This window comes from Hippoglossus hippoglossus, chromosome 11 (genome assembly GCF_009819705.1).
Source record: "Hippoglossus hippoglossus isolate fHipHip1 chromosome 11, fHipHip1.pri, whole genome shotgun sequence".
Taxonomy (NCBI): Eukaryota; Metazoa; Chordata; class Actinopteri; order Pleuronectiformes; family Pleuronectidae; genus Hippoglossus; species Hippoglossus hippoglossus.
Genome location: NC_047161.1, coordinates 10376578 through 10390424, shown reverse-complemented (window position 1 = coordinate 10390424; position 13847 = coordinate 10376578). Strand labels below are relative to the sequence as shown.

General features: G+C 42.3%; 1 protein-coding gene across 3 annotated transcripts; it reads left to right on the top strand.

Annotated features, from left to right (window-relative positions):
* The first annotated feature begins 4738 nt into the window (after positions 1–4738).
* LOC117770586 lies at positions 4739–13650 on the top strand. 3 transcript variants are annotated; one of them, XM_034600180.1, is made up of 13 exons: positions 4784–4927; positions 5825–5905; positions 7597–7628; positions 7724–7804; positions 7881–8023; positions 8992–9114; positions 9215–9272; positions 9404–9757; positions 10457–10593; positions 10688–10798; positions 10940–10997; positions 11701–11763; positions 11890–13650. In XM_034600180.1, exons 3-13 carry the CDS (start codon positions 7619–7621, stop codon positions 12930–12932), a joined length of 2181 nt encoding a protein of 726 aa, XP_034456071.1. In that variant the 5' UTR covers positions 4784–4927; positions 5825–5905; positions 7597–7618; the 3' UTR covers positions 12933–13650. The 3 variants fall into 3 exon arrangements, with proteins under 3 accessions (XP_034456072.1, XP_034456071.1, XP_034456069.1); XM_034600178.1 differs by having other exon boundaries at positions 4909–4927; positions 5807–5905; XM_034600181.1 differs by lacking the exon at positions 5825–5905 and having other exon boundaries at positions 4739–4927.
* Positions 13651–13847: the final 197 nt, after the last annotated feature.

The following is a 13847-nucleotide window of genomic DNA, read 5'->3' as shown; positions in this document are numbered from 1 at the left end:
TGCGTTGGGCATGGACAGTTGTGCGTATAGTGGAAATTTATCTCGAGATGTGAAATAAAGCGTTTCTCAGACGGGAGTTGTCTTTGAGTTTTTAATTGTAAACTCTGCAGAGGGTTACACAGTCAGAATCAACACTCAGAGTGGAACCTTGAATAGTTAGAAGGTTTTTATACATTGTGGTAAACAGGAAACATAACAGAAAGCAGACAGGAAACGTCTGCTCATCCTCAGCGTGTTCAGCAGGCTGCAGGATATCTGCGAGTGGGCAGGTTTTCCAAGTTACACAGGATCTCTTCACCATCTGTGCCAATTCTGCTCAGGTGATGTTCTTTCAGATGGACTTCAGAAGGCTCCACAGGCCGTCTGCCCATTAGGTCAGGTTTGATGAGGCCACTGTGACGAAAGCTGTCGTCAGGTCTGCCAGAAACGAACTGCCTGACTCCTCTGGCTCCTGTGTCATGTTGGTGATAGTTGAGAAGTTCAGTCTCAGAGGGAATTTGTCCCTCACTATGTCAACAAGGGCCTCAATAGCATTTCTGAAGTCTGTGTTATCTCTGTGTTCCAAGTCTGGGTTTTACAGTCGATCGGTCTTTCAGGGGTAAACACGCTCTGAATTTAGATATTTGGCCAAATAGAAACACTGTAACTTTGTTTGTGTTCAATAGACTCTGTGTAAGTTTGCTTCTCGACCAGTATTAAATGCCTTGAAACTCGGTTGAGCGTTGATTCAATCATTCAGGACTGTAAAAACCACACAAAATAACTTTGTTGTGTTCACTTGTCCCCTGTGGTCTTAAAGTAAGAATCTTTGAGGGCGTGTGAACACCTGAATCCACAGACAGCGGGCCTAGTGAGAGATTTGTGGACAGTGCCTGAAAGTCGTTCAAAAGTAACGGTGGGAGGAGAGGAAGGGAGGGTTTTACTGCTCAAGACTGTCCTCCCCCGCATGCGTGGTATTTGTGGGGGAGGACAGTATCAATCCTCACTTCCTCTGCTCCCTCCGTTACTTTTGAACTAGTTTGTGTTATGGAAGTTTTTCTGGAGGCTGATGAAAGGAGAACTCAGGCAGCAGCTGATGTCTCATGCAGGAGAGATTCATGTGGACTTGATGCATGATGGAGACCAGAAGGTGGAACGATATACAAACGCCAACAGAGTAACATGAGTAATTGTCCCCTCCCAAGTCTGATGATGTCTCGGACCACATCTGCATATATCTCCCTCTACTTGCATCACCTATTCAATGTAGACACTAGAATTTACTGCTGGTTGGCCCTTTATCTATAACCTGACCTTGGGAACTGCTTGGAGATAAGGGAGTATCTGTGGAATTAGACAGTGTCGTGTTCTTTTATCCTTAGGTAGAGAGAAGAGTCGGTCTTGGTTCAAAAAAGTATTTATTTAGAAGCAATGAAAAGGTACAGCATAGCTATGGGCACTCAATGCACAGCCTCGGCTTTAATCAGTAGCACGGGGTAGTCAAGAGTCGCCCCGAACGGACGGCGGGTGCAATATTTGTAATAGTAGGTAGAACTTCATTGGTCAATAACGAGGGGGAGTCACCGTGGCTAGTGCACAGGCTGGTCCCAGCCTCTAGGCACTGGAATCCGCCAATGATGAGGAGCTGCTCCCAGGTTCGTCCCTCCTTTGATAGTAGCTGGGCAAATCTTCACATTCTGACAGTGTTAAGTTTTGTGTATTAAAAACAAGCCTTTATCCGGCTGAAGCTGTGTGAGTCTTCAGTAGTTTTGCAGATACGGTGTTGTTGTTCATTGGAGTGAGAAACATTGTGTTTCTGCTTTATCGGCTGTATGTTCTGTGTGCGTAAGCATGCGTATTCATCAGACAAGACAACGCCTTTCCTATCTGGCCTTCAGAAGCTGGGGCAGCTTCTTGATTTCTTTCTAAGGCATAGGTCACAGTGTCTTAATGAGCACAGTGCATTCATGTATTACAGTCCTAACACATAACAAAACAATTCTTTCTGTTAAGGTACAAACATGGTGCGTGTAAAATCAATCCTTTTCGGGGCTATAGTGTCTAATTATATTATTAAAATCTTAACAACAGACACTATTACTCCTAATGGTGTACAGATATAATGTAATATCCTATATACATAATGCATAATACATGTTTTTCTTTGTGTGTGTGTGTCTGTGAAGATGGCAATGAAACTGAACTCTAAACAAATGCAGTATGTTAGACAGGGGTGGGGGCAGGGGCAGTTTGGGCTGAATATGTGGCCTTCACATAGTGACTTTTAGTAGCCGTTGCTGGCTGGTTTTAATCTTGAAGTTGGTTAGTGTGTGTGTGTGTGCGTCACCTCGCAGTTCAGTCTTGCACCTGTCTGATAAGGCCTGTTTTGAGAAGACTGTACATCTGTGGCATACAATACACTGTACTTTAACTTGTTCTCATACCTAACTTACTATATTACAGCCTAAACTCCATTAGCTTTTTTCAACATCACACATACATGAATGCACTGTGCTCATTAAGAAACTGTGACCTACCCTTAGAAAGAATTCAAGCAGCTGCCACTAGGTTCTGAAGGACAGATAGGAAAGGCGTTGTTTTGTCTAGAAAATGCGCATGCTTACGCACACAGAACATACAGCCGATAACGCAGGAACACAAGGTTTCTCACTCCAATGAACAACAACACCATATCTGCAAAAATACTGAAGACCCACAAGGCTTCAGCTGAAGCATGAAACCAAACACTGTCAGAAATGTGAAGATTTTCCCAGCTACTGTCAAAGGAGGGGCGAACCTGGGAGCGGCTCCTCATCATTCGCAGATTCCAGTGCCAATAGGCTGGGGACCATGCCTGCGCACCAGCAAGGGATAGCCAAGGTCTAAACCACGGTGACTCCCCCTCATTATAAATATTGCACCCGCCGTCCGTTCGGTGCGACTCTAGACTACCCCGTGCTATTAGATGGCCGGGGCTGTGAGTTGAGTGCCCATAGCTATGTTGTAGCTTTTCATTGCTTCTAAATAAATACTTGTTGAACCAAACCGAGACCGGCTCTTCTCATACCTCGGGACAAAAGAACACGACAATACACAAGAAGGTTGGTTTGTAGTTTGTACCCCGATGGGAAGCTGTTCTTCCTCTTTATATCTTTGGCTCGTTCCCTCTGGTTGAGGTTGTTTCTAAGGGTCAGGATCTTCTGATGACATCAAGGCAACAATGCCGTAGTTCAGGCAATCAGGCAAAGATTCATTCAGTCAACAAAGGTTACATTGTACAGGATTCAACATGATCAATACATAGGGGAAATGACCAAGAGTCTGACCAAGAAGAGTTCACTCCTTCAGATATTTATGGTATTCTAGTCATACAACTATCGTCAGATAGAGGAAACACTTTGAACAATGATACTTCCGTTAGCGCAATCACTACTGGATCACAGCCAGTTCTGATGGCCGCATCTGCATTCGTTTTTTTCGTACAAGGAGAAGGAAAGTTCATGGAGTAAAAAGACATTATACATACAAGGTTTCACAGACAGTTAACATGTCCATTACACTCAGAAGGAAAACAACCAAACACAAAACCAAGGTAAATGTCCATAAACTAAGGAGGTCAACAGAAATCCAGAAGCTCAGTTCAGAGTCATGACAATATATGTATAAAGAGAGAGAGAGAATAGAATATGGAGGAAATAATGTATCTATCATAAGCTTACGACTGGTGTCATATTATTAATTGTAGTTATATTACTGTATGTTCAAGTATTCTTTGGAATGTGTTAGTGTGTTTTTCCACTATAAAGGTATTCTATAGGCCCGATGCATTGAGGCTGAGGGGTTCCAAATGTTGGCTAAAAGTCTATCCAGGAGAACGGGGGTTTCTCTTTACGACTACAGAAGAGAACTTCTTTTGAACTGTAAAAAAAAAAAAGGTCTACAATAGTGTTTTGTGTGCTCATTATTAATGATATAAATGCATGATGTGGGACTGCTGCTGCTTCTATTGTGTGTAGCTTGACCTCTAAAATGAACAGTGTTCTATGACTAGTTACATAACTTTTTTTGATCAAACTTGGCTGCATTACGGGAAATACCAGATCCTCAGTTGTAACTTTATCTGGACAAAAACACATACAAGGGCGACACACACAATTGGCTCGACGATAAGAAAGTCCCTCACGTACAACCTAAGTGAGCAATTACAGGAAGTGTATTCTTCATGAGGATATTCTTCAACAGTTGGCTCCGTCCAATCATTGGATACTGCTAGTCAGCCCAAATCCAATCACTTCATCTTTGAGTCCAAGTCAGAGTTTGTGCCAAATTTGAAGACATTCCCTCAAGCTGATCTTAAGATATCAAGAAATACATAAATCTACTTTGTGAGGCCACTGTGACCCTGACCTTTGGAATCAAAATAAGATCATGCTTGAGTGAAAGGAAAAAAATCTTAACCTTCACACAGTCCATTGAAGATGTGAATTCCTCACACACACACACACACTTGTACTTCTATCTTAGTCAGGACACTCGTTGGCATAATTCATTCCCCAGCCCCTAACTACAGCTTTAACTCTATGCTTTGTTTGGTTAATGAACTCTGCAACTCGTCAGTGGTGATGGAACTTCACAAAGCTTTGAACTACAGCCAGGTTTGGGCAAAATGACCTCACTCTGTAAGGTCTAAGCGCACACACACGCACACACACGCACACACACACACACACACACACACACAACAAGCTGTTGATTCGATTGGTCGAAGCAGAAACTGAGGCGCTGCAGTGCGCAATCGCAACTTCCAGCTCCAGTCACATGGAACTGAATGGTGAACAGTGAGTATTGAATATTGAATATTTAACAGTGAACAGCGCAGCCCGACTCACAGTAAAGTCACTGGACGGAACTCTACATCGGGATTAATCGCGGACGCTGTTCTTCATCGGTAAGCAGGAAGTCAACGTCTTTAACTTTTTACCAAATGTCCGCAGAAAAAAGGGGAAGAAAGTTATTGGTCGTGTAACTTGAGAATTACTTTCTAGAATGACATCTTGTGCCTCGACTGGGACCTCCTGGTGCCTATGATTTAAAATGTTTCTGATTGGGTGAATCATATATGCACAATGAGCACATTTAAACTTTGATTGCATTGAGGATATATTTTGTGTAGTCGCATGTATCATGATTTAGTTTAAAATGTAAGCAATTACCACATATGCAACTTTGTAGCAATGCAAATTGGTTCTATGTTATTCAGACGACATGTTCTCAGTCTAAAACATTTCAAACTGCACTTTGAGTTAACTTTAGGATGAAGCTTGTATTTGCGTATAACCTACTTTCAGTTATGCACCTTATATCAATGTAATGTTGAAGTTTCGAATGTATACATTATATATTTTCACGCTTGGTGTGAGAAAAGTTCAAGATAGTTGAAAGATCTGAATTGTTGAGTGAAAGTTTGTTGTTGTTAGTGTTGTGGAATGATTTGCTGACAGGTAGTTTGGGGTCTAGGGACCAGTTTGATCTCTGAATGAACGATGTTGTGTTACTTGTTGACTTGGCTTTAATATCTAGCCAAACCTTATCTAGCCAGACCTTAATCCAGTTCTAGCCAAAAGAACATGTTCTAAATATACACACGACTTCCAGGAAACACACAATATGACAAACATGCACGCACACGCACACACGTCAGCAGTAACTAGATGTGTTTGTCTAGGGTTATAAATACGGAGGCTGTAATAAACCAGATTCCCTTCGCACTGAGATTCTGCCTCTGGGTGTAAATAGTCTAAACCATTTCCACTACTTTCCGCCCCAGTCATATGGAACTGACCAGGGATCAGTGCAGCCTGACTCACAGTAAAGTCACTAGACGGAACTCTACATCGGGATCAATCACAGACGCTGTTTTTTATCGGTAAGCAGGAAGTCAACGTCTTGAAAGTTGTTGCTCGTGTAACTTGAGAATTACTCCTTTTTCTTATATTCGATGGATTGATGCGAACATGTCGAAGTTATTTGTGGTGAAAAACAACAACAAACAACAACCTTATCGGTGCATTCACGTGCTCCCCGGAACCTTAGTTAGTTGAGAAGTTGATGTGTTCACGGACGCAGTAAACAACGTGTTTTGTATTTGTGTGTGAAAGCGAGTAGAAAGAATCAGGTGTGTGGGAAACATGTGGACATTAATCGTAAAAAAAAAGTGTTTTTTGTGTTTTTGTGAAGTTTACAAGTTCCGACTTTCTGAGTTGTTGATTTGAGGTTCATGTAAAAATTACCCAGTAGGGAAATAATTCTTCCGTTAGTTCCCGAGTAAAGTTGCATTAATAGTTGTTAGAATCAAATGGTTTGTTTATGTTTGTTGTTTGTTTTCTGTTTAACTTACAAACAAGGATAATTATTACAATGAATCCACAGTCATCACAACTTCATCTGGTGTTTTTAATCTAATAATAATAATCATTTTGAACAAGCTCACTGTAGGGACACCTATTGACTTGTGTGTGAACGATCTGATGGTGCTGCAGCGCCCCCTGTTGGTGGTTATAGTTTAATATCGAGCCACAGGAGTAACACAAATTTAGCAAAATATACAAACTTTATTGATTGGAAATGCCTTTTAAAAGTCAGCTGACACTCTTAAAGGGGGCATGCAACATTTAAAGTTGAAAACTTTGCTCTCAGTACCCTCTCATTTATACCGGGGGTTTTTTAATGGGGCAATAAAAAGTCAGTACTAGATATTCAGCATCTGGAGACAGACTCAGTACACATCACTCTGAATGACAATACATATGAGCACAGATAAGAGGTGAGGTCTGTGTTCTTTTAACCCTCAGGCCCCCCTTCATAGGGTATGCAAAGGTATTTATTACCCTCCTGATGTCTTATCAGTGGGGGAGACATCCTGCCTTCACGTCTCTGTGGACGATCCCTGGAGTGAGACCCGGGGTGTGAGATCCCAACCATATACAAGGAGATAAAGTTGAGGCTTCAAAGAGGCAATAAAGTTCAAATCTCTAAGCAATAATCATCACCCTAAAGTTTCCCTTTTAGATAAACAACTGGTCAATCTTCCACACACACATCATTACAAAACAATGTGAATATAGGTTATAGATAGATACATAGATAAATAGATTACTTTATTGATCGTGGAGGGAAATTAAATTTGTCAAAGCAGCCAGACATATCAAAATGCAATAAAATACATGGTAAAAATATGCAACTAAGAAAGAAAAAAACCCACAGTGCAGTGGAAGTCCACTTAAAATGTGACAGAAAGAGAGATTTAATAAATAAGGTGCATTTCTTGAGAATATTGGACAAGATGTTGAATATCCTTTGTGTAATGGAAATTTCCATTATCTAACTGTTCGACCTGAATGTGCTCAGTAGGTGCAGTTACAGGAATGCTTGAGTAAGGGTAAAACCGAGGAAATGTCTGATAAGATAAGAATCTGCACTGCTATATAATCTGTACATTTAAGAGAGATCAAAGTCCACCTCTTCACCATGCAGCTAGTTACAGGACGCATGAGCTTTCCTTTAGAAACAGTGCTCTGAATTTGAATTACAATTATTTATTAAGCTTTTTTTCTGCAGGTGGTGATTCTACAACTGCAACATGCAGCCGGGTGAGGCACAGCAAGTTAAGTCTGTCACTGTGTGCACGTGGGCTACCACGCGTAGAAGCATGTCACTGTTTTTTTTCTGATGCATTCTCTGTTAGTAGGATTATCGAGCACAAGCGAGCTCTTTGATTCTCTGAAGGTGTATCTGAACAACAAGAAGAGACTACAACCCATTATTGGTACGTAGCAACAAACACCTGTTTTGTTTTGGGTTGTCTGTGCTTATTGAAATAATTTGTACTTTCATCCCGTCAGGCCTGGGCAGCATTATAGAGTGTGTGAAGGTGGGGGCGCGCTGCAGAGAAGCCTCGTACCTGTGCGAGGTGTGTGTGTGTCGGCTGAGTAAAGCCGACATGCGGAACCACATCATGGGAAGTCTCCACAGATACAACTACATTGTAAGTAGGACCGTAGAACAAGGATGCATCCACACTGCTACGTTGTTGTTTGAAAATGCATCCACCCTCCTATGGATTTGCCTGGCGTCCACACTGCTTAAGGTAGGCGAGGCTTCTGACATAAAGAGATGTGAGAATTATAGTCTTTTCTGTGCACTTCATTCTTTGTCAAAGAAGGTAAGACAGTCTTACAGCATGTGAGCATCCCGAAGAGGGAAAGACAAGGAAACATTTGCAGGCGTTTTCTTTTATGCAGAGGTGAAGTGTGAAATCCCAGGAGATAAGAAACAGGCTGAGGGCCTCATCAAGGTTGAAGCAGAGGAGACGAGTGTGGTGGGAATTTGTATTTAATTCCCTGGTGAGGAAATAAACCATCAGACTGAGAGATCAATTCAATGATATCAAAGTATTTAATTAATGGTCGAGAAACAATTTACAGAGAATGTATTTGAACACAAACAGAGTTACAATGGAACTATTTGGCCAAATAGGGACAGAATTCTCAAAGCCACTGCAGGCTTCAAGAATCTGACAAAATGGCTCATATGATGTGCTGGCTTTTATGCACAGATCGAGGGGCTCCACGTCATCCTTCGATATCAGCCAGACAGGACATGTCCAGCGCTAAGACATCAGCAGAGAATGGGTCAAATGTCCCCCCCTCTCCTGAGTGTATAGACACTGGGCAGAAAAACAAATGCGTTTAGGTCCAAAGTAGAGAACATCTCTTGGTATCAGACAGATGCAAACATTAAGTAGAATTATACAATGATGTTTCAGGTCAATCCAACTGAACTTTGAGCATAGTCATGTCAGGACAGGAGGATCTGTACATTTCCATAACAGGACAGTTAGATTCAGTAAATTTCCATGACAACGAGCACACCGAGCACAAAACAAGTCGTAATGGCACGTTTGCTTGCTGGGTTGAGTTGTAGTTTACTCGCAGGTGGTGTTTTGCTTGACAGAAATCCTGGCACCCCCATCTAGTGTGTGAATGGAAGGAGAACTCTGACCTGTCGAGGCTGGCCTGGCCACTGATGGAGATCGCCAAGAAAATCGAGGGAAAAGAGGGGAGTGGAGATGTCCAGGTATGTTCTGTTTATGTTTGACTGCGTATATCTTTGTTTCTGTTTGCAAATACATGCGTTTCGGATGAGTTCTCACATGTTTTTGCACCTTGACATGAAGTTAATAGAGGTTGAAGACGTTCTATACCAGAAGATGGCAACACTCAGCGAGAATGATGGTCAGTGATTGATCTCGGTCTTCCTATTTCCTGTGTCGGTTTCCCCTTGTGTTTTTTTGGAACTATTTCTATATGTACATATCAGTTGTTTTTTTATACATATGGATCTTTTTCTCTCTCAACCACTACAGCAGTAACTCTGATAAAAACTGTAAGAGAATGGCAGGGTGGACCTGAGAGCCACTCTCAGACTACATCTGTTCAGCTGGAGCAACATTCCGTCCAATCGCAGAGGATTGTGTTGCTCGGTCGCCACGAACTGCGCAGGAGCGAGAGATCCCTCGATGCTGATGTGATCTCGCATAAGATGTCAACACAGACCAACAATCCTTATCTGATGCATTCAACTGCAGCTCCTACTATTGAGTCAGAGGGCTGGTTAACAAACATCTCAACGTCACACTCAAACCACACTGAACCATCTGGGTTCTCAGAGAACAGCAGCAGCTTTCTTCATGGCTACAGAGGAACCAAGCCTCTTATTGGTGAGCACAGATAGATAACAGCAGCTGTGAGAACACATTGAGGATGTGGTGTAAGGCCCGGATCCGACCTGGTCTTAACATCTGTCCTGAGGGAGCCAATCACAAGGGGACAATGCTAAGTACGCGTGTCAACGCACTCAAATGTGTCCTGAGATCTTATCTCCCAGACCACATTCAGAGGTGGTCCTTGACACAAGTGGCCACATTCTTATCACTGTGGGAATGCAAATGTGTCCTTGCCACACATCCGCACACACACACACACACACACACACACACACACACACACACACACACACACACACACACACACACACACACACACACACACACACACACAGTGACATCGGACATATCTGTAAACTCACACTGGGTAAAAACAACATCATGTACATGCACATTTGCATATGTGAGTGGGGAAGTGAGATCCCATCTCAAGTGATCATAGGAGACACATTCAGGAAACCTTTTAATACCAAGTGTGAACACGCATATTTAAAGCTGTCCACTTGTGATCAGTTCACTCAGGATGTTGATACCAGGTCTGAATGGGGTCTCTGATTTGATTGATTGATGTCGACATGAAAAATATTATGGGTTCTTTCACCATTGCTAGTAATAAGTGCTGGACATTAGTATTTCATTGTAGATTTTGTGACTAATTTTAAAAAAAAAGCTGCTTGTATATGCTCACAACAGGTCTGTGCCGCGTGGTCGAGTGCAGGAGTGACACTGGCTGCACCTTCCTTTTCTTATGCCACTGCTGCCGCATCCGATCCAACAAAAGGGACCTCATTGATCACCTGACCGACTCTTCCCATCTCATCAACTACTTGGTCAGTTTGTTGTATCAATACCTGAAATTGAAAGAAACACATTATGTGTTGCCGGGCAGTAATGAACATTCCAGGAGTACGTTTTTTTTTTTAGACGGAAACTTATCCTGAGCAGGTGGAAGCATCGACTGCAGATATTAATGACAACTTCCTCCAATCACTGGCCAAAAAAGTGGAGCGAGAGGAAGGCAGAGGAGAGCTGAAGGTATCGCGTTGACTACTCTGCACAGTTTACCTTGCTCTGGTTATTCTAGGTGTAAGACGACTCATGTCCTTCACCAGCAAGGTCTTGACTGCTCCTGTACTCGTATTCTTGCATCAGTGTTTAAACATCTTATGTTCCCAGGTGATAAACGCACCAGATTCACTCTGTATCCAACTGACTGGCAGAAGTTACCACTGGTGTAAGTACAGATTTGTGTGTTTGCTTTTGTTTGTGTGGCCATAAACAGGTCTGAGCTCTTGAGGAGTGACTCGAGGTGTAAGTATGACCTGTACTCTACACTCTGTCCCTTCACAGTATTCATCTATGGTTTCATCAAGAGAAACCTCCCAAGCGCTTTTGTTTGAAAACATAAAGATGGTCGACATAACAGTTCCCCAAAAGCAAAATCATCCAATGCCCCCTGGTGGCTGGCCTGCAATATAGGTCATAATCCCCCGTCATAATCAGGCTTTGGACTGTGTTCTCAAAAACATTTGATGAACTTAAGCAGGGTTACCATTATGTTACCGTAAAACGTTTTTGACTGTCATTAAAATTTACGGTTTTGTACTGTTAATGAAAATAAACAGTACAAAACCGTACAGTATAAACAGTCACGCTACATATGATTGAAACTTTTGGTTGAGATGCGTCCATTTTTATATGTTTGAAACACTATTCCCATGACGATTAATCCATGGTGAAAGCCTCTGTTGCCCAGAAAAAGTGGAACTTCTGTTTCACCCCTTTTTTTTTATCATCTTCTTTATTCTCTTTCAGCCTCATCAGTGTTTGAAGCACATTTTGAACACGAACGTTGGTCTTGTGTGTTTTTCAATGCAAAGACTTGACGGTTGTGTTTTTTTTGTATGCTCCATGTATTGCATTTCTTTCACTTTCAGGTATGAGGATGCTGTGTAAAGGATGGGATACAAGCACCCAAAAAAACAAATTAACTGTCAGAGGTGTGTTTCTTTGAAAGATACTGTACGGACTGGGGCCAAACCTCTTTCTTTCTTTCTGTAATGAGATATTCTTATTATTTCCTTTTGCTTTTCAACTTGTGTGTCCACTTGACGCTCTTTGCTCAGGGCATAGTGTGAACAAGACCTCGGTTGAAGGCATGACGGAGAAACGTTCTGCCCTTCTGTCAAATTGGGGGAAAAGGACGACGGCGAAGAGGAAGAAGGGGAAAGTGGCAGATACTTTATTTACGGTAAGCCTGCCTCTTACCAAAGGTCCAGTGGTGCTGCAGAGGACGTCTTTCAGCAAGGACATCCTGTCGGTGTCCTGTTCACCACCACCGGCCTCAGACCTCTTCCCATCACCCAAGTCCGACACTGATGATGGCGACGCTGGATCGTTTGCCGTTGACCATGCTGAACACCTCTACAGTGGAGATGCAGAGGCCGGTCAATACATGGCAGGAGAGAAAAACTGCACAGTCACTCTGTATCAAATGGCGGATGGTGATTCCAATGATAATGAACACTTCAGCCAGTCCAAAGACACAACTGAGAGAGAAGACCACAAGGGTTATTGGGAGAGGAATCACAACAGACACCATGGTTCTCAAGAGAGATCAAGAGGGAACTTTGATGAAGAGATGGCAACAGAATACCGACACAAACACACTGAGGAGCTGTCGCCTGCCGTGCCCCACACTTACATTCCCTGCACACCTGAGATGGGTTACGCTGAACAGTGGTATTACCAACAACCGCTCCAAAATCCTCACATGGCACCAGATCACACGACTCTCATGACGGCCGCTGCGGGGCGTAGTGGTGGGGTGGCTCCTCGTTCAGACGCTGCTCGGATCAACGCGTGTCCTCAGTTCACCGCTGGCAATGTCCAGATAACTCCACAAAGTTATATGACGCATCCTCTGGCGTATCACAGTGTCCAAACAGGCCACGGGGCGATGTCTGACCCCAGCTACGGTTATGGACAGACAACCAAACCTGACTGCTACTTTCCCTATCCAGACAGCAGCAGCAGCGGAGGTGGGGACATGTCCTGGTCAAATGCTTTCATCCCACCCGTGCCATCTCTGTATTATGGAACCAACTCTGATTTCAATTTCAGGGACACTGGGCGGCGGAGGGTTGATGATTTCCAGGGGTGGCGCTAGAACAACTCTGATGGTCCAACATGGCTTCTAATTGTGCTGTCGTATTATGCTCACATATAAAATACGATAAGAAGGATGTTTGCCTCTGAGTTTAGAAATCAGACTTTTTACTTTTTTACTGTTTCAGTATTATTCGATGTTATTTTTTTTTACATATTTTCTTTGGCGTGTTTTTAAAAAGCGTTATGGGGAAGATTTGTATAATTTTTTTTATTTAGAAAGATATTTGTATTGAAAACCTTTGTTATTCTTCTATGAGTATTATAAACATGATTTCAGCTATGCAGACAGGATCGAAGATACAGTGTAAAACTACACTTTATATATAATTTATTTGCTGTATTTTTAGGTTTCTCATGCATCCTAACCAAGTGAAGGTGAGAGACATGTCAGTGTTTTCATTCCTTTGAGTTCTGAGCCAAAGCAGCAAAGTGATAAAAAGAGAGAGAAACTGTAATCGGGTGTCACTAAATACATTGAACGAACACCCACATTGTTTTCCCTGCTGGATCATTATACCAGTGTGACTTCATGAATGTTTAAACTGAGCCTGAATAACTCGGAAGAATTGACTTTAAAATCCATCAAATGTGTGATGACTCACTTTGAGTTTGTGCTCCAGTTAATTTGTTCTACTTCTGGTTAAAAAAAGCTGAAGCCTGTCATGAATTGTTAAATGTCCTGCTCAACCAGCTCAATAAAGAACCTTCTGAGATTATTTGGATGATTAGATTTTATGCTGATTTTGTTTTCCTCTGAGGTTTATATTTATGTTGACAATAATGTATAACCAAATGATCATGTCATCAAATGTAGATTTCCTAAGTTATTTTAGAGGAGTGGGTTTTGGTTTCCGTTACTGAGATGTGTTTTCACTCAAAGGCTCCTATCTCTTGTTGGGTTTAATGCCATAAT

Bases quoted from the DNA above. Each gene is read 5' to 3' on its own strand.
- LOC117770586 (XM_034600181.1), top strand. The intron at 9,273-9,403 runs GTCAGTGATTGA...CAACCACTACAG, and splicing joins AACACTCAGCGAGAATGATG to CAGTAACTCTGATAAAAACT. The intron at 10,998-11,700 runs GTAAGTACAGAT...TTTCACTTTCAG, and splicing joins TGGCAGAAGTTACCACTGGT to GTATGAGGATGCTGTGTAAA.